At 42.4% G+C, this 19,949-nt stretch overlaps 1 protein-coding gene across 1 annotated transcript in view; it reads left to right on the forward strand.

Annotated features, from left to right (window-relative positions):
* CFAP221 (cilia and flagella associated protein 221) overlaps window positions 1–19,949 on the forward strand; it is an 84,983-nt gene that overhangs the window by 14,116 nt on the left and 50,918 nt on the right. Inside the window, exon 7 of the mRNA XM_044242623.1 lies at window positions 13,487–13,590. Within this exon, the coding sequence (XP_044098558.1) occupies window positions 13,487–13,590 (104 nt within the window). The remainder of the gene's footprint in view (window positions 1–13,486; window positions 13,591–19,949) is intronic.

Raw genomic sequence — 19,949 nt, forward strand, 5'->3', positions numbered from 1 at the left:
CTATCAGCCATCGTCATCATCACCAAAGAGATTTTGACCTAACTAATGTACGCCTGGGTGGCTCAGTTGGTTGGGCGGCTGCCTTCGGCTCGGGTCATGATCCCAACCTCCTGGGATCGAGTCCCGCATCGGGCTCCTTGCTCGGCGGGGAGCCTGCTTCTCCCTCTGCCTCTGCCTGCCATTCTGTCTGCCTGTGCTCGCTCTCTCTGTAGAATAAATAAATAAAATCTTAAAAAAAAAAAAAAAAGTGAGATCCAGACAGGTTGACTCACACATTAGCAAAGGTAGACAATGTATAGAGAAATTATGATGAGAAGCTTGGAAAGGAAAGGCTGGTGGCCAAGTTGAAGGTGGGCTTCCAACACTGATTGAAGGGGTAAGAGCTGAGGGGTAGTTGTGAAGCTCCAGAAGAGCGGGTCAGGGCCTGTGCCTCTGCTGGGGAGAGTGGCCCACTGGCAGGTCTGCAGCAGGGCAGGGAGGAGGGGCCCTTTTCTCTTGGCCTTTATATGTTAAAAACAACAACAACAACAAAAAAAAAACAATCTGTTACTGAGATATAATTCACATATGATAAAATTCACTAATTTAAAACATGAAGTCTGATCATTTCTAGCCCAGGCAGCCATCACCACAACCAGTTCTTGAACATTTTTTTCATTACCCCAAAAGGAAACCCATTACCCATCTCTCATTTCTCCTTCAAACTTCTAGTCTCAAGCAAACTCCACTTTACTTTCTGTCTCTATAAATTTGTCTATTCTCGACATTCATATATATGGGAGCATACATTAGGAGGTCTTTTGTGACTGACTTCTTTCAGTTAGCATAAGGTTTTCCTGGTATCAGTATTTCGTTCCTTTTTATTGCCATTTAATATTCCATTATGTACACATACCACATTTTATTTATCCATCAGTTGATGGATATCAAGTTGTTTCCACTTTTTAAAAAAATTATTTATTTATTTATTTATTTATTTGACACAGAGAGAGAGAGAGAGAGAGCAAGCAAGAGAGGACACATAAGCAGAGGAAGTGGGAGAGGGAGAATCAGGCTTCCCACTGAGCAGGGAGCCTGATGCAGGGCTCAACCCAGGACCCTGGGATCATGACCTGAGCCGAAGGTAGATGCTTAACGACTAAGCCACCCAGGTGCCCCAGTTGTTTCCACTTTTTGGCTACTTTGAATAATACTGCTGTGAACATTTGTGTGTATGTTTTTATTTGGGTATATATGTGGTTATTTGTGTTGGATATATACCGAGGAGTGGAATCGCTTGGTTATGTGGGAACTCTATGTGTAACATTTTGGGGAACTGCCAGAATTCTTTCTAAAAGGATTGCACCATTTTTAATTTCTACCAGCAGTGTGTGAGTTCCAGTGGCACTTATATTTGTGAATGTCAGAGGAGAGCAACTCTACCTACAGCTAAAGAGAAATTCCTGTATATTATGGAGAAGGACAAAGGTTATGGGAAAACACAAATCTAACAGAAGGTAGTTTCAGAGAATGTGTTTTCTCTTTGCATGTAGAATCCATTCAGACAAAATTGCCAGAAGTTACGAGATCTACATTTAATACCACCGAGTCTGCTTTCTTACTTTGAGGTTGCTTCTGGGGAGAAACAACTGTGGTCTGGATAGGGCCTCTCTGAGTTCTGGATAGCCTTTCCCACAAGATCATGAAGTGTACTTGTATATATTCACCAACCACATTTGCAACTGGCTGGATTTGATGGTTGTAAATTTTCCTTGCTGAAATAAAACTCTATGTGGACATTTGCCTCTAAACAACCATGGCAGCTTAAGATCTGGTAAAATGTATTTTTAGAGCTTCTTGTAATTTTTTGTAAATAACAAAAAATTGCATTCTGGTCTCTGTCCAACATCTCTAAACCAAACACTGTGGGGTGCAGAGGACTTTTAGTTCTCTTTCCCTTTTGGAAGTTGAAACTCTGCTTTATAACTAGTCTAACCAGCATGGCTGATTAAATTTCATAACCACTTTATATTTTACGGAGTATTATAGACAAAATACAATTTTCCCCTGGGGTGCTTGGGTGGCTCAGTTGGTTAAGCATCTCCTTTCAGCTCAGGTCATGATCTCAAGGTCGTGGGATTGTGCCCCACAACCGGCTCCCTGCTCAGCAAAAAGCCCGCTTCTCCCTCTCCCTCTACCCCTCTGCTCACCCTTTCTCTCTTTCTCTCAAATAAATAATTAAAGTCTTTTAAAAAGTGCAATATTCCCCTTCCTATAGATGCAAGTAACTAAGAACATGCTTTTATTAGGTGCTGAAATTTGGTATCTTTTCATTCCTGTGGTTCTAAAAAGATTCACATAGATTCATCAAGCTCTGTAGTTTCTCTAGCAGTGTCTACCTGGTACCCAATAACCGGTCAAAATCTGTAACAAACCCAGTCAGTTGACCAGTTCTCTACATGCGGCATCAACATGTCTTCCTTGCACCAAGATGACTGTTGTCCAGTTGGGTAGTGTGCTCTAGACAAGCTTACATGAAAGTCACCTGGGCCCTTTCCTGGACTCCCTGTCACTTCCCCATTTTCCACTCTGGACCTGGTTGGTCCCATGGGCCAGCCAGTCATGTTGCTCCAAAGCAAGTGGAACTAAGAGTCCATCTCGGGGCTGCAGATGCTGTGTAGACCACAGGGTCACATTAACAACACCAGAAGAGCAGGTCCCTGGCTACACCATCCCAAACCCGGGCTGGAACTTTTATATCATTAAGTTTAAGAATTTACCAAAGCATGCTTTTCTTTAGGCAGTGAACCTCATGGCTCATTTCAGAAAGTGTGGGAATACCCAAGGTCATAATAGGATGTCCAAATGAAACCTAGTTCTCTCACTGCCCTCTGGTTGAAAGCATATGGGCCACAGGAGAATGCGAGTAGCTCTGGGAGGGAAAGATCAACAGTGAGGGTGACTGGCATAGACAGCAACTGGGTCCTGTTTCGAATAGTGCGAGTAAAGAGCCTCTGCTTGAAGGGCCCACAAACCAGCTGTAACCGGGTTAGAATGAAGGGGCCAGAATGACTGCAACACAACATTGATCTTCAGAAGGATATTTTTTGAAGCCCTCCCTACTCGAAGAGAATAAATTCACATTTTTCAGTTCATCCGGGGAAACACTGTCCTTATGCTAGGGATTCATTTTTTTTATGTCCCAGAGTCAAAGTTGACACAAAGGAGCAGCGACTTTTTATGGAAATATTCTGACAAGGGTGACTTGAACTCATCAACACACCAGTGCTTTATTTCAGCCCCTACTTTGAGTTTATCGAGCAGCAGTGAACTTGTATTTCAAAATTGATATTCGGAGGAAAAAAGGCACTTGATAACAGCCTGAACTTTTACTATATAAAAAATTCTATCATATTTTATAGTTAAAATTGCTTTGATTTAATACCCCTTTGCTGACCTAATATCTTATGCCAGTTTCTTTTTGTGAATTTTAACAGGAAATGAAAACCATCCCATTCCTAAACCTTAGGGATTTATATCAATAATGGAAGGGCATAACTGCTTCCCCCTTTCATTCAGCAGAATTGGGTGCCAACTTGAGACAGTCACCAAAGGAAACTTTTAATGGAAGGCCTACACTTTTTTTTTTAAACAAAATGTTGAGTTTTAGACTTTTGACTCCTAGGGTAAGTGATGGAAAGACTAGAAAACTGAAAATGTGGGAAGCAGTATTGACCTTATTAAGGCCTGGTTTGAATATTGTAATACTCTGCTTTTCTCCCTTAGATTTTGTACAAATTTGATTTGGAAAATTGCTTGATTGGTTTGCATGGGGCTAAGGGACAGAGTGGCACCAATGTTTGGCCAGCACCTAGAACAAATGAATGCGTGCATAAGGGTAGTAATGAAAGGTGGGTTATTTCTGTTGCTTAGGTTCCTGTAGGCATTGAATACATTCTTGGAATGATTCCTTAAACTCCATAGCATATACATTTTGTGATTTATATGAAACTACCAAGCTGCTATCATGAACTAAGCAGTAAGAATATTTTTTTAAAGATTTATTTGAGGGGTGCCTGGGTGGCTCAGTGGGTTAAGCCTCTGCTTTCGGCTCAGGTCATGATCTCAGTGTCGTGGGATAGAGCCCCACATAAGGCTCTCTGCTCAGCAGGGAGCCTGCTCCCCCCTCTCTCTCTCTGCCTGCCTCTTTGCCTACTTGTGATCTCTGTCTGTCAGATAAATAAATAAAATCTTTAAAAAAAAAAAAAAGAAGATTTATTTGAGAGAGAGAGCACGAGCAGGGAGAGAGGGACAAGCAGACTCCCCGCTGAGCAGGGAGCCTGACACGGCACTCAATCCCAGGACCCCGGGATCACAACCCAAACCGAAGGCAAATGCCCAACCGACTGAGCCACCCAGGTGCCCCAGCAGTAAGAACTTAAAAAATGAACTACATTTTAAATTCTACAAAAAATATCCAGGGGCCAGTCCCCAATTCTGATATTTAAGACTATAACACAAAGAGTTTCTGTGTCTCCCTAAAGCACATTCCTGGAAGCAGCAAAGACAAACACTGTAGTTTTTGGTGTTGGAGAGACACTCCTAAAAGGAAAGTGTTTTCTGGGCATGTCTCCTCCTTGCTTGGTTTATATAGCAGACAGATCTCCCACCAAGCCCTGTCCAAGAGGCCACATCTGGTCACCACTGCTGCTGTTCTCCATGCTCAGCATCCAGGTCTCTGATACCTGCACGCATGCATGTGCACACACACACACACACACACACACATACACACACAGTGTACACATACCTATGCGCTCTTCCCACGGTTTCTATAGGAGCACCTGGGTTGCTCAGTTAGTTAAGTGTCCAGCTCGGTGTTGGCTCAGGTCCTGATCTCAGGATCGTGAGACTGAGCCCCGCGTTAGACTCCAAGCTCAGTAGGGGTCTGCTTGGATATTCTCTCTCTGCCCCCCACCAAGTAAATAAATCTTTAAAAACAAGACAAAACAAACATGGTTTCTAGAATGTGATTATTTCATGCTTGTCGGAATACTTAAAGCAGAGTAACTAGCAACAGTCAACTGAATTGTGACTCTTTTCTTAAATAATTGCTTTTTCTTCAACATGCCCGAAATAGCTCACGGAAATTCCTTATCTACAGCCATTTCAAGATTGAAATTATTTGAATGCAAATTACTTTGCTTTAAAAATTCATGTCTTACTCTTCCTGTGAGCTTTTTGTTCTAATAGTTGCTAGTGGGTAAGACGCAAGACCAAGCCAGGTCCCCTCCGTGCTGTGTCAGGCCCAATGTGACAGGTCCTTCAGCTCTGAGGAGGTATGTTTGGAATGCAGTCAGCGTGTGGCTCCTTGTGCCCCCTATTTTAAAAGAAGAAAAAGGCAGCAGTCGTTTTTAATGTATCCTCTTATCGCCAAATAAATGCTGTATTTTTCTCAATAAAAGAAGAAATCAGCCTGCAGGAGGCTTTTCTTTTACCCTCACATCACAATTCAGTTGCTTCCTTTCCCTTGAATGTGACTTTCTTTTTTTTTTTTAATAAGTATTTTTTTTTTTAAGATTTTATTTATTTATTTGACAGAGAGAGATCACAAGTAGAGAGGCAGGCAAAGAGAGAGAAAGAGGAAGCAGGCTCCCCGCTGAGCAGAGAGCCCGATGCGGGACTCAATCCCAGGACCCTGAGATCATGACCTGAGCCCAAGGCAGCGGCTTAACCCACTGAGCCCCCCAGGCGCCCGAACATGACTTTCTTCCTGATGACAGATGTCCCTATTCTCTGGTCATAGCCATGAGCCCTGCTCTGACTCAAAGGGGCCACTCATGAATTTCACTCCTTACTCCATCTTATCCCACATTATCTACAACTCAAGTGAGTTGTGAGGTGCTGTTTTTTCCAATATGTGTTATTTATAATACTTATTAGAAATAATTATCTTTATGAACAAAATAAAAATTATTGCATTTTTAAGTGAAGTTGATGTTTAGTTTTTTTTTTTTTTTTAAGATTTTATTTATTTATTTGAGAGAGATCACAAATAGGCAGAGAGGCAGGCGGTGGGGCAGGGAGCAGGCTCCATGCTGAGCAGAGAGCCCAATGCGGGGCTCGATCCCAGGACCCTGAGATCATGAGCTGAGCCAAAGGCAGAGGCTTTAACCCACTGAGCCACCCAGGCACCCCTGACGCTTAGTTTTTCAAAGCTATTTTATATTTTATGAAACCATTTATATGAGGTACTTGGAGTAGTCAAATTCAGAGAAAGAAAGTAGAAGGTTTGGGGGTTGCCAGGGGCTAGGAGTATTGGGGGAAGGGGAGTTGGCGTTACTGGGGACAGAGTTTCAGTTTTGCAAGATGAGAAGAGCTCTGGAGAAGGAGGGTGGGGATAGCTGCACACCAGTGTGAATGGTTTGATGCCACCAAACTGTATACTAAAAAATAGTTAAAATGGTAAATTTTATGTTATGTATGTGTTACCATATTTAGTTAAAGTGGTTTTTAAAAAATATATATGTGAATAGGGCACGTATTATCTCTGCAGAGGGCGAGCATGTCACAGTCACCTCTAACTTTCTGAATTCAGTTTTATTCCAGCCCCTAGAGAAATGCCTTACCTTCTTATACCAAGAATGCAGAGGTGACCCCTTTAATTCTGGTTGTTCCCTGGGGTTCCACCTTTTCCTAAACTACAGAGGCCTGAGGGAAGGCAGGGAGTAGGGAGTTTTAGCAACAGGAAGGACTAAGCAATTAGGTTGAGGAAAGAGTTGAACCAGAGGCAAGAAAGGCACTCAAAGGCCAGGCCAGCAAGAGACAGATGTCGACCCTCCCTGAATCTTTGACTATTTCTTGCTCTTTACCTCCAATACTGGTCTAAGCTTAGGCTAAAATGAGGGTAGTGTTTAATTCTCTCAGTGTAAAAAATAAGTAAATGCCTGTTACTTGAGCATTTCTTTATGTAAATCTCTGTTTGTCTTTATTTGACTATATCATTAAAGATCGTGGGTCCCCTCTGCTTCTCATTTGAGGCTTGAATCCCGGTGAGATTAATTGTATCTTTGAAAATAAGATAAGCAGCACATGAAAGTTCATAAGAACATAAATTATCTTAGATAAAAGGGCATACTTTGAAATTTGAAACATAATTTACCCTCAGCTCTTTATATCTTTTTAAATCGTTGCCTGTTTAGGGGGTTGGAGGTCTGGCTTATCAGGCAACTAATCATTTTGTCTGATTGCCTTCTGGTTTTGGAGTCACATTCTGGATACAACAGTTTACATCCACAGCTTAAAGGAAAACAATGAGTCAACCCCCAGATTTCTTCCTTTGTCTCTATGTATGTAGTAGTGCTTGAAGGGAGGTTGGTAACATTTGAGAACAGGCCTTGGGATTTTCTAGGCTTTTCTTGCTTGTGGGATAATTAAAGGAAAGGCCTTCTAGAAAGCTCAAAAATAAGGCAAAGAGGACTCAGTTTCAAAGAGAATGTCAATAGAGAAGAGGACTACAGTGCAAACAATGAGATGTCATTAGCTATCCCTTTAGAGACCAGAGAGGTAATGAAGTATAGCAGTGAACAGCTCAGGTTCTGGGGTCCAACCTTTAATTTCCACTCATCTCTTATGAACTGCTTGCCTTTGGACTACCCTGTAGGTCAGTTTACTTATCCATAAAATGGGCATAGTAATAGTACATATCAAGTCGTCAGAAGGGTTAACCAAAATATAAGCCTAGTGGTGACTGGTACCTATGAAGGGCTAGTACAAAAAAAAAAAAGAGAGGGCTTTAAAGTTGCCAAATTAAGGTTGCAACTATAAATAGGGGATAAGGTGGTCACTTACTAAAGAAGAAACAAGACAGAGAGAATGCCACTTGGGTCCATCTTCTATTGCTTTGTAACAAACCACCCTAGAAGGTAATGGTTTAAAAGAACAGCGATCCCTCGTTTTGTTTGGTGTGAACCACGTGGAGAAGCTCATCAACGTATTGGGGGGAGGGCAGGGAGGGTGCTGCCAGATCCACTTTCCAAGATGCTGCACTCATGTGCTTGCTGTTATCTGGGTCCTCAGCCGGGCCAAGGGCTGAGAGCCTTGGTTCTCTCCCCAGGCTGCCTGGGCTTTCTTACAACACAGGCAATAGGTTGCAGAGGGAGCCTTTTCTTAGACTTGGCCTCAGGAAAGGAGTACAGCATCCTTTCCAACACATTCTGGCAATTGGAGCCCAGATTGCAGGAAAGAAGACCTCCACCCCCCTGTCAATGGAAGGAGTGTGGGAAGAGTTCACAGAGTTGTTTTAAAGCTATTACAGCGTGTGATCCCAAAGCGTGCCCAGATGTGATTTTTTTCATGAGTCTCCTGTACATTTGCAAGGGAAAGACTGTGACATGGATACATTGTTGCTGCCTACATCTTTGGATCTAACCATGATCCTTCATCAGTGAGCACTTGACAGAGCGAAAGTCCTATAAAATTGACATGTGACAGTCAATGTTATGGTTTAAATTATTCACATGCCTCCGTGATAGTTTAAGTTATTCACACGTCTCCATGGGGAGACCTCCCTTTATCTTGAGGGTGTGTCCCTCAGATTTTTATGTAGGCATCACAGCTAATGAGTGGTTAATTTACTGTGCGGTCTGAGTCCAGCATCTTGTCGTAAGTTAGCATTAGTCATGCTGTTGTCAGTTAACCTGCATTCTCTCCAAAAGAGTCAGATCCTGTATATGGCAAAGTGCTTCTTCCCCCTCTCTCCATACTGAGATTTTGGAATTACAGAGAAAATCTGATTTTACATTATCTACAAATTCACGAGATCATTCCTTCTCTCAAAAAAGGCTTGATTAGCTTCTTGACAAATATAATGTTAAATTTTAGAGTGAATGATAAAAATAACATCAGACTAAGGTAAAAACAAGTGTTATATAATTAACTGGAAACCCGTGAGATATTTGACCCTTACTAGCATGCATTTAGAGAAGGGTGAAGGAAAAAATTTGAATTTATATTGTTATTTTATAATATCTAATTTCCGTAAGTCAAATGTGTACTCTCTTCTAATAGGCACACAACTTGTATATAATCATGATATGAGTCTAGTATTTAAAAGGTTTGGGTTGGGGGCAACTGGATGACTCAGTGGATTAAACATCAGCCATTGGCTCAGGTCTTGATTGCAGGATTGCGAGATTGAGCCCCGCATCGGGTTCTCTCTCAGCAGGTGTCTGCTTCCCTCTTTCCCTCTGCCTCTCCCCCCACTTATGCTCTCTCTCTCTCTCAAGTGAATAAATAAAATCTTTTAAAAAGAAAAACTATGAGAGCACCTGGGTGGCTCAGTCAGTTAAATGTCTGCCTTTGGTTCAGATCATGATCCCAGGGTCTTGGGATTGAGCCCTAGTTGAGGCTCTCTGCTCAGCTGGGAGTCTGCTTCTCTCTCTCCTTCTGCCTACTGCTCCCCCTACTTGGGCTCTCTCTTTCTCTCTTTGTCAAATAAATAAACAAAATCTTAAAAAATATATTTTAAAGGTTTGGGTTGGGAGGCACCTGGCTGGCTCATTTGGTGGAACATGTGACTCTTGATCTCAGGGCTGTGTGTTTGAGCCCCATGTTGGCTTAGAGATTACATTAAAAAAAAAATTTAAAAATAAAATAAATGTGATGTAATGAGCACTGGAGATTATGTAAGACCTGTGAATCCCTGAAGTCTATCTCTGACACTAATAATACACTATATGTTAATTAAATTAATTTAAAATAAAAAATAGTTAAGGAATAAGTAAAAGTTTTGGGTTGGATTTTATTCAAAATAGGAAATAATTCTTTTAAAGTATTGGGTATATTTTTATACATCATTTTAAAGTACTTCATATTTATACATGGCCTTAGTGTAACTGATAAAATGTTTGGATAATAAAGTAATGGGGATAAAAGTTGTGGTTAACTTCAAAAATACCAGCTTCTATATGCTTTTGATATTTCAATTGGCTTCTTCCTATAAGTTAGAAGAACTCAGAGTACTGTTTGTGCCTCAGGAACCATAGACATAAGATGTATATATTCATGTTTCTTCAGTATAAATCACTTTTAATGGTAATTAACATGGGTGTTTAGAATCTCTAAGTCTTCTTAGAATCTAAGGGGATTCTGTTTTTTTCAAATATGAAAAATTTCTAAATAAGCTAACCTTTATATTTGTCAAAATTCCTTGGGACCCAAATTCATCTAGACTGTTCTTGATTCACAATTATGGCCGTCATCCATGCTGATTCGGCACCCGTAATAACAAGCTGCAGTAATGAAAGCAAATCTGTATTACTTGCACTGCTGTGTGTCCTTCTGAATCAGATTATTTGGAATTCTGTGCCTTTAGGGAATTGTTTGTTTTTCCAGATTGGTTAATGCATCAGGAACTTGGCTTCACGTAATCATCACTAAACAAATATCCTGACACCTTTTCTATGGGAATTGTCAGAGCTCTAAAATTAGTTTTAAAATGGGCATATATAAAAAGTCCCAGCAGTATTTTTTTGGTTTTAGTTCAGGAAAATGAAAATATGCAGCTCTTAGTAGAACATTCTTGAGCAGCTGACTTGACCTCGCTGGGCAGCTCTGAACAGATCACTGGGATTACCAACCCAAGTGCCATCTGGCTCATGTGGCTGTGAGTCATGAGTCATTGGCCTGATCTTCAGAGACTGTGTCTGAGCCATTTAGATTTCACATTGACCACCTGGAGAGCATTTTGGCCATAGATAGTGAAGTTGATCATTTTACTTTACTATTACCCAGCAATTCCATTCCTGGGGTATACCTGGAGTAGCTCTGGTACTGAGACACAAGGAACCCCAAGCGAGGATTGTCATTGCCACGTCACAATAGTGAAAAAATGCAAATAACCTAAATGTCCTTCAGCAAGAGAATAGGTAAGTGGGAATGAGATAGTCATGGAATGGAATATTCATCACTAGTGAAATGAATGAACAGTACTCCATGTGTCATGGATAAGAATCATATATCATGGGGATACCTGGGTGGCTCATTCTGTTGAGTGTCTGCCTTGGGCTTATTTGGTCATGATCCCAGGCTCTTGGGATCAAGTCCCACTTCTGGCTCCTTGCTCACTGGAGAGCCTGCTTCTCCCTCTGCCTGCTGCTCCCCCTGCTTATGTTCTATCTGTCTCTGTCTCTGTCTCTCTCTGACATATAAATAAATAAAATCTTTTTTTTAAATTTATATAATGGATAAATATCAGACATATAGCACTGAACAGCATTAACAAGTTTTAGAGCGATATTGTTGAAAAAAATATAGATTTTGTCAGTATCTACATGTGTAATGGTATTATAAAAATGCATGGGAATGATGGACAGTGGAGACAGGGTAAGGGTCAGCCCTGGGGAGGGACAAAGTGGAGGTGGGGAGAGGTGTACAGGGAGTTTCAAGTGTTTGGCAATGTTTTACTTTTAAACTCTTTTAACACTTTTATTTATTTATTTATTTAAAACATTTTTTTAAATTTAATTTTATTTTTTCAGTGTTCCAGGATTCATTGTTTATGCACCTCACCCAGTACTCCATGTAATACGTGCCCTCCTTAATACCCACCACCAGGCTAACCCATTCCCCCCCCAAAAAAAACCCTCAGTTTATTTCTCAGAGTCCACAGTCTCTCATGGTTTGTCTCCCCCTCCAACTTCCCCCAACTTACTTCTCCTCTCCATCTCCCCATGTCTTCCATGTTATTCCTTATGCTCCACAAATAAGTGAAACTATATGGTGATTGACTCTCTCTGCTTGACTTATTTCACTCAGCAGTGAAATCTCCTTCAGTCCTAAGCATGCTGATACAAAAGTTAGGTATTCATCCTTTCCGATGGCTGTGTAATATTCCATTGTATATATGGACCGTATCTTCTTTTTCCATAAACATTTTTAAACACTTAAACATTTTTGGTTTACCCAAAGCAGATTTGAGAGCTTGGTAGTGGATAAAGGGATCTCTATTATATTACTCTCTATATCTTTCTTTCTTTATATTCAGAATAGTCCACAAATTTTAAAAAGGTAGTGAATTTAAAGCCAAATAAAAATGCTCTTGGCATAATTTTTAAAACCACATTTGACCTATACTGTATCCCCAGAATTACTATGGAAAAAGGTTATTTTACTTTGTTTCAACAAATATTTGTTGAATGTTCAACAGATGCAGGGTTCTGGAATTTTTTTGAGGTTAGGCTGGAGAAGCAAGCAGACTCAGCTCTGCCTTCATAGAACTCAGAGTCTCCCAGGTAGACAGGTGTGGGACAGGTAAGGAAGCAGGTCCTGGTGGGAAAAGTCCCCGAGGCAGACAAGGTCAGGTTGGGCACCACCCAGAAGACAGCATGCTAGCTGGCCTGACAGTTCTGCTTAGCCCGATTGTAGTCTCAGTCTCCCACACAGACTGGGAAATGGGAGGGAGAAGAGTTGGCAGGAAGGCTCTCACTGAAAGGTCAAGAGGTGGAGACCAACCGCTGGGCAGGAGGACAAGATGGACCGTGAGGGCGCAGGAGTTTCGAGGTAGAGAAGGGAGGAGGCAGAAGGAAATACAGGGATAGAGGGCAGGACTGAGCTCAATGTCCAGCTGCTGAAAGAGGCTGGATCACCTACCACACCAGCTCCATATCTGTGGGGAGGCCAAGTGCTAGAAGCTCAGCTTCTCCATGCCTCACTCACCACAAACTCTGGCCCACCTGGGCTTGGCCTGATAGTAGGAGAAGACATGATGAGAAACTCAGGGCCCTCTGAGCAATGGCCCAGCTATAGCAGCTCCTGCAGTACCATAAGGGACAACCTCAAGCACACTCAGAAGTCGGACTAGTCTTGGTGAGGGAGCATCTCCAGGTCCTTGGTGAGGGAGCATATCTGGGTCCTCTGCTGCTTGTTGGCCTTCTTACCACATAAGAAGTCTCTGGCACATTTCAGTCCAACACAACCGGAAGTGTGGTTTCTTCAATGCCGTCTAGGTCCAAACTCCGTAAAGGCCAGGGGCTTCCCAGGCTTCTCTGTGTCAAGCCTGCTCATGCCGTGTTCTCTAGGTTCCCTGGGGCCCATTGGGTGGCAGAGAAGCCCTTTCCCTGTAACTGTGGGTGTCCACAGAAAGAACCTGACAGTACTCAAGAGGCAGCGGGGACAGAGGTATTTGGAGTGCGGAAACTGAGCCCGGTTGACCTGCCTTGAAGCCCACTTCTGCCATGAACTAGCTGGGTCACCTTGGGCAGGGCACTTACCCTTTCTGGTGCTTTGTTTGCCTTGTCTGTAAGTGGGGATTGTCACAACACCACCTCCCGGGATTCAAGGAGTTAATGTTTGGGACATGTATGTGACGGGAGGCACCCAGGAGTTACTCGAGCTGCTGTGTCAGCCTTCACTGTTGTGGTTGTTTATTATGTAACTTGAGTCTCTATTCCTTGCGATCAAAAGAACCCATTATCAAGAAAATTTTTTTTCCTTTTTTTGTTTACAGCAAAAAATATGTTATCCCTTTGCAGTGCAGCTGCCCTGTCGATTTCGAGTTTCATATCACTTTGACTCAGTCTCATGAAGCCTTTACTATTGATCCAATATCAGGTAAGGAGAGTCAGGATTTCAAGTTTCCTATTTCCTTAGGGTTCTCAGATCAAAGGGATTTGGAGAGTCAGTCTCAAGGTCTAAAAGAGAATAAGCTACACTTGAACATGATATCTTCACATGTGTAACGGTAACAGATTTGACGTGTCTGACATACTGTAAATTGGGATCGGACACATGAGAATGAGGACACTTTGGGATCATTTGTATTGTGCAGATAATTTGTAACAGTGTCCAGGTAAATTTCTTCCAAGATCAAAACTTGAAATCGGAAGTTAATCCTTTCCTCTTCTAATTTTGGCCCTTGGTTTATCCTTGGGGTATCCGTTTCACTCAATTTCAGATAAAATGGGAATTGCATCTCTTACCCAGCTTTTGGGATGTTATTGAAGGCTGCCATGAATTTACTACACACATGGTACGGACAATCTGCCTTTTCCTGCCCCAAAGGGCATAGATCTTTGTTCTGCTTGGAACTTTTGAAAGAAAAATCTCCTCTAAAGCAATTACTGCTTCCAGTTTCTGTCTCTTTTGATGTTTGGGTGTGGGCTTTAAATATCTGTTCACAGTGTTCTGCTGTGAACACTAAAATAGCTTTATTCTTCAATGTCTGGGTATCCACTAATCTCCTGATTTTGAGTGCATATATGAGTGTTCAAAGCAGAAATTTTGAATGACTTCTAAATTGTGAGATGTATATAGATTATTTCCTAGAAAACCAGGAGCCATTCTAAGATTTCTGAAACACAATGTAGCTTACTATTTATATTGTAAAAAGCAAAACAAAACAGTACTTGATTCTCTTTCCAGAGAGAAGCTTTATTACTTTTAGGCTTTAAAGAGGAGAGAGAATAAGTGGTTACCAAAATTATACTAAACAAGATTATATTTCTGCTTTTAATTATATTCGGTGTTCTCCCTATAGGCCTTTTCTAGAATAATAATAGTAGCACTTACTTAGTGACTGTTATGTGCCAGGCACTATTCCAGGTGACAGATATAGATACATTTGATATATGTTGAAACACCTGTATATTTAATCTATACCACAACCATGTAAGGTTGGTATAATTATTATTTCCATTTTATGGACATAGAAATGAAGCTCCAGGGACACTCGGGAGTAAGAGGCAGAGGTAGGATTTGAAACCAGTGATTCTGGTTCCGAAGCTGGTGCACTGCCTCATAAAATACAAACTGAATTTCCATCTTCACTCTGAAGAGGTTATAAGAACTTGACCTATGATGGGGGGCACCTGGGTGGCTCAGTCATTAAGCATCTGCCTTCAGCTCAGGTCATGATCCCAGGGTCCTGGGTCTGAGCCCCACATCAGGTTCTCTGTTCGGCAGGAAGCCTGCTTCTACCTCTCCCACTCCCCCTGTTTGTGTTTCCTTTCTCACTGGCCCTCTCTCTGTCAAATAAATAAATACTAAAAAAAAAAAAAAAAAAAGAATTTCACCTATGAGGTAAGTTGGTAAAGTGAACTAGCTCCTGTGATCTTAGTCTAGTCTCTACTTGAGAGATGACGGCAAGACAGAGGAGGGACTCCTGTCCTTCCCTGGGCCATCAGACCACATTGGACCTCTGGGAATGTCCCTGAAAGCCAGGTGCTAAGACAGATCCAGATAAACCAGGGAAAGAGCATCAGGTCAGTGTAGGAATGGGGAGAAGAAAAAGGCACTGGACACAGGCCAGCTGTGTCAGTAACAAGAATCGCTATGGTGTAGGGGCACCTGGGTGGCTCAGTCAATTAAATGTCTGCCTTCAGCTCCGGTCATGATCCCAGAGTTCCAAGATCGATCCCTGCATCAAGTTCCCTGTTTCTTTCTTGCTCTTCCACTCTGCTCATTCTTTCTCTCTCTCTCTCTCTCTTTCTCTCGCTCTCTCATTCTCAAATAAATAAATAAAATCTTTTTAAAAATTATTTTAAAAAAATAATCACTGTAGTATAAAAAGGAATGGCCTTGGGCCTGGCAGCTCCTGGTGCATCATCAAAGATGCTCAAATAGGAAATTGATCTCTTATCATGTAGCTAGTTCACCATCACTGAAGACTGGTGGGAATGTTGTAGAGGGGAGTCAGCAGATGGGACTTAGAGCAGGGCAGTGCCCCAAGACATTGAACATTTATGACAGCTATGAAGCCAAGGGACCCATCCCTGGTAATTTGCACTTAATAGCTCTGGGAAGGGTCTTGTTTTCTGTACTGGTAGCAAGCACCTACCAGTGATCCTGATGTGGACATTCCTCAGAGTGGTGTTTGGCAATCACTAGACTAGGTTCATCTATATGATCCTGCCCCTCTTGATGGTCTGTAATTCTGTGAAACTCCATAGGCAGAAGGGAACCACCAAGATTTATGAGAAATTGTGATAGGAGCTGTTTTTTTGAAAGGTCATTACTGCTCCAGTGTGCAGGAGTGACTGGGGCTGGTAGAGGCAGGAGACCAGGAAATCATTGTGTTGGGAATGAAATCATGTAGGTCTTGAGAGCCTGAACTAAGCTGGTGTCAGTGGCAAGGAAAAGGCAGGGGGAATTGGGAAGGAAGTGAGAGGTTCTTATGGCCAAGCCCTACTTCTGCAAAGAACTATGTCCTAGGATATAGAATATTAATCTGCTGGAAGGGTTTTGAAACAGCCTATTCAAAACCCAAGGACAGGTGAGAGGTGGGAGTGAGGGACAGAAATTTTCACGTCACCTAGGTACTAATGAAATGGACAGCCATGAGACAGAGAGGAGGTCACCCGGGGAGTGGGTGTGGCTAGACAAGAGAGGTGGACAGAGCACTGAGCCCTGAACACATAGGCCTTCAGGGGACACTGAGAGGAAGTGGGTCCGGGATAGTGATCCAAGAGGAAAATCAGAAGAGTTTGATGCAAGCAAAGACATGAGTGAGGGAGGGAGCTAGCAAATGAATGAAAACAAATGAGAATAAACCAGGGCTCTTGAACTTTGTGGACCCCACCTTTACGATTTGACATGTTTTGCATCATGTGGATGGCCTTGCTGATGTGGCTTTAAAAATGATCTCCTAGGCTGGACCCTTCAGCCTCCTTATGAGGCTTAGTGCAGGACACTCTTTTGGGCAAATCTTACTAACTGATTATCTAAAGGCCGTGGAGACATGCGTCGTCCACAGGATTATACAGCAACATCTTCTCTAGGAACTAGGAGCATCATTTATTCATGCTTTCCAGGCATTCTGTGCTCAGGCTTGCCAAACGAAAAAACTTGGATAGGATAATTCCACTTATAAGATATGACTCTGACATAGGGCTCCCAACTTTAATTCAACTGGCCATTTGCCCATTGGGCATCCTTAGGATTCATGTGTGCCCTAGAGCTGCCAGAAGCTGGATATGTTGATGGGGCCAAGATCTTCCTGAACTTGGGGAAAAGAAGTAAAGGATTTTGTGAGCTTTATATTGCTGACAAGAAATCATATACAATTAAAACATCAAGAACACTCTCGATAATTTTGGAAGAGCCAGCAATACATGACTTTGGCTAAGATCCTATTAGTGCTGGAGAAGAGCCAAATGCCAGAAAAAAATTGTAGAACTTGTTTACTTTTGACCACTTTGAGATCCTGGCCATTTGCTTGGTGTCACATACATCAAGAAGAATGCATGCAATTCATATCAATGGCAAATTGTAGCCTAAAATGGCTAGTTAAGTGTTCCTGAGGACTATTGGCCAGAGTTCTTATGGAAAGTGTTTTTTGTTTTTTTTTTTGTTTTTTAAGATTTTATTTATTTATTTGACAGAGAGAGAGAGATCATAAGCAGGCGGAGAGTCAGGCAGAGAGAGAGAGAGAAGCAGGCTCCCGCCAAGCAAAGAGCCCGATGCGGGGCTCGATCCCAGGACACTGAGATCATGACCTGAGCCGAAGGCAGCGGCTTAATCCACTGAGCCACCCAGGCGCCCCTCTTATGGAAAGTTTTAATACTTTTGTTCTCTTTTATCCCCCCAATTATGAGGACAAGATCAGCCATTAGAAATAATTTTATATTTTTCATTTTCTTATGAAATGCAAATTTATAACTATTTTATATTGATTTGGGAGTAATCCTAGAACCTGTGGCCTTGCTTTGGACCCAGACTGCTTTTTGGTTATAAGCATTACCTGTAGGCCCAGGTCCACCAAAGGAGTTTCCCTTCACCTGAGATGAGCACTAGGACACTGTAAACACTGAACCCTACCCGTCAAAGTCCAAGGCACCTCTGTATACCTCCTATTCTGCAGGGGGGTAGGTATAGGGTCTTGACCTAGCCCAATCATGTGATCTCAATTGGATTCATTCATTCTCCCACAACACCTGCCAATGTGCTGCCCACCCCCCAGCATTTACCTGTTCAGGTTTCAAAAGAAAGTGAATGTTAACCCACTTTTTTGCCTCTTCCTTCTTCAAAGCCCCCTTCCTCCCTGACTGAGGTATTTTATCATATAACAAGCCTCAGCAACAGGGTCCAGATGCCTTTGGGCATCCATGAGCAAACCCTTTCCAGACAAGAATATGAATGGGGAAGTTTGCCCTGCTTCTCTTCCTGCCTCACTATACACCTGTGAATGGGTAAGACAGGAGACCCCTGGTCTCCAGCACAAACTGTGCAGGGGACAGGTCAGGGTTGTCAGGAGGATGGTACGACCTTTGGATCTTTGGCACACAGAAGACGCCCCCATAAAATGTTTCTTATTGGTGGCTAAGACCATCATGGATAGCCTCATCCCAGAAAATAGTGCTGATTATATGGCTATACAGAGAAATGGAGACATCCAGGTATGTCTTTGGCAAGTGATAGAAATGAGTGAGATATACCAACGAAGTGCTTCTGATCACCTTCCAGTTCAGCCAATTTGAGAAAAGCCAGAGGCTATAAGCCAGGTTGGAATAGAATGCTAATGAGAAGTAAAATCAAGGATCAGACGTTTTTATGACTTTCTAAAGCACCAAACTGAATAATGAGGAAGTGAGAACATTTAAGGACAGTTAATACACCGAATGCAAATGGGTTCCTTATGCCCCTTATTTAAGGGCATATGTAACTGATTTGCAGTAGCATACTGAAGAAAGCAGGAAAAGCTAGAGAGGCCCTGAAGCAGCTGTGTCACTTTGGAAGCGATGTTACATTTTGCCGGACATTAGGTATGTCCTTGACCGGTGATGGTGGTTCTACGCAGAGTTGCGGGCGTAATGCTAAGAATCACTCCCATTTACTAATTGTTAACCATGTGACAGGCACCGCCCCATTGCCCCCCACAATCCTACGAGGCGGGAACTAGTAGCATCATTTTTTACTGCCAATGTCACCAAGACTCGGGGAGGCCAGATGACCTGCCCAAGGCAACAGGGTCTGTCTGACTCCAGACTCGAGATCTCACCCCCCTCCCCTAAGCTAGAAGGGTAACAAAACGAGGACACCTTGAAATAGAGGAGAGGAAGACAAAAAGAACTGTATCACAGACCAAGAGTTTAGGAAAATTCTATTTTTCGAGAGAAAAGCTAGGGAGATTAATAATAGCTCTCCACCCAGCCTTGTGTATTCTTCCTGCCTTTGGGATCCCTAGGTATTGCCTGTTTGAGATGACCATTTGATGGCCTGTCAGTCTGGGCTGGTTTGAGCTTGGTTGATCAACAGCATTCAGTGAACTTCACCCAGAGGCCAATTCCTGCACCTAGACTGAGCTCTGGATCTCTCCTGCCCATTCAGGGGTGCTAGCCCAGCGAGGCCCAGGGAGGGGCCAGGGATGGCTTAAGCCAACCCTTCCTCCTGCTGGAAAATCCTGTCTTCCAGGAGACTGAAAGGGAATGCCAGCTTCGCTTGCAAGAGAGCAAGCCTTTCTGGGGTTCCCCACAGGGATGGTCCAGGAAGGGTGATATGCCCCAGACCAGGCAACAGCAACAACAGAGTTAAAGAAAGAAGATCTCTGGGTGGAAAGGAGTGTGGGAGATAGGAGGTTGAGCAAACATAAATATTTCTTTAAGAGTGGCTTTATAAAAATGAAGTATGTTATAAAAATATGTTTCATGACTTGATACTGATTGGAAAAAAACAAACAGGTGAAGCCAAAGGAGTTGATGAACTACACTGATATAAGTGATAGTCTTAAAATTTACAGCTACAAATAAGAGTATCAAAAACATCAAGAGTTCAGAGCTACTATCTTGCATGCTTCAACTCCAGCTGGAAACATGGCGGTGCGGACAGTGGGAGGGAGCTTCCATGCTCTGTGTCTCTCTCCCTCCTTAATGGCTTCACCTTCTGTAAGTTTATCTTCCCTTATCTGAGCTGATAGCATTTGCATTCTGTCTTGTGACCAGAAATGCCACAGTTACTTCGTTTCTATTTCAGTGGAA

Source organism: Neovison vison, chromosome 3 (assembly GCF_020171115.1).
Source record: "Neovison vison isolate M4711 chromosome 3, ASM_NN_V1, whole genome shotgun sequence".
Classification (NCBI taxonomy): Eukaryota; Metazoa; Chordata; class Mammalia; order Carnivora; family Mustelidae; genus Neogale; species Neogale vison.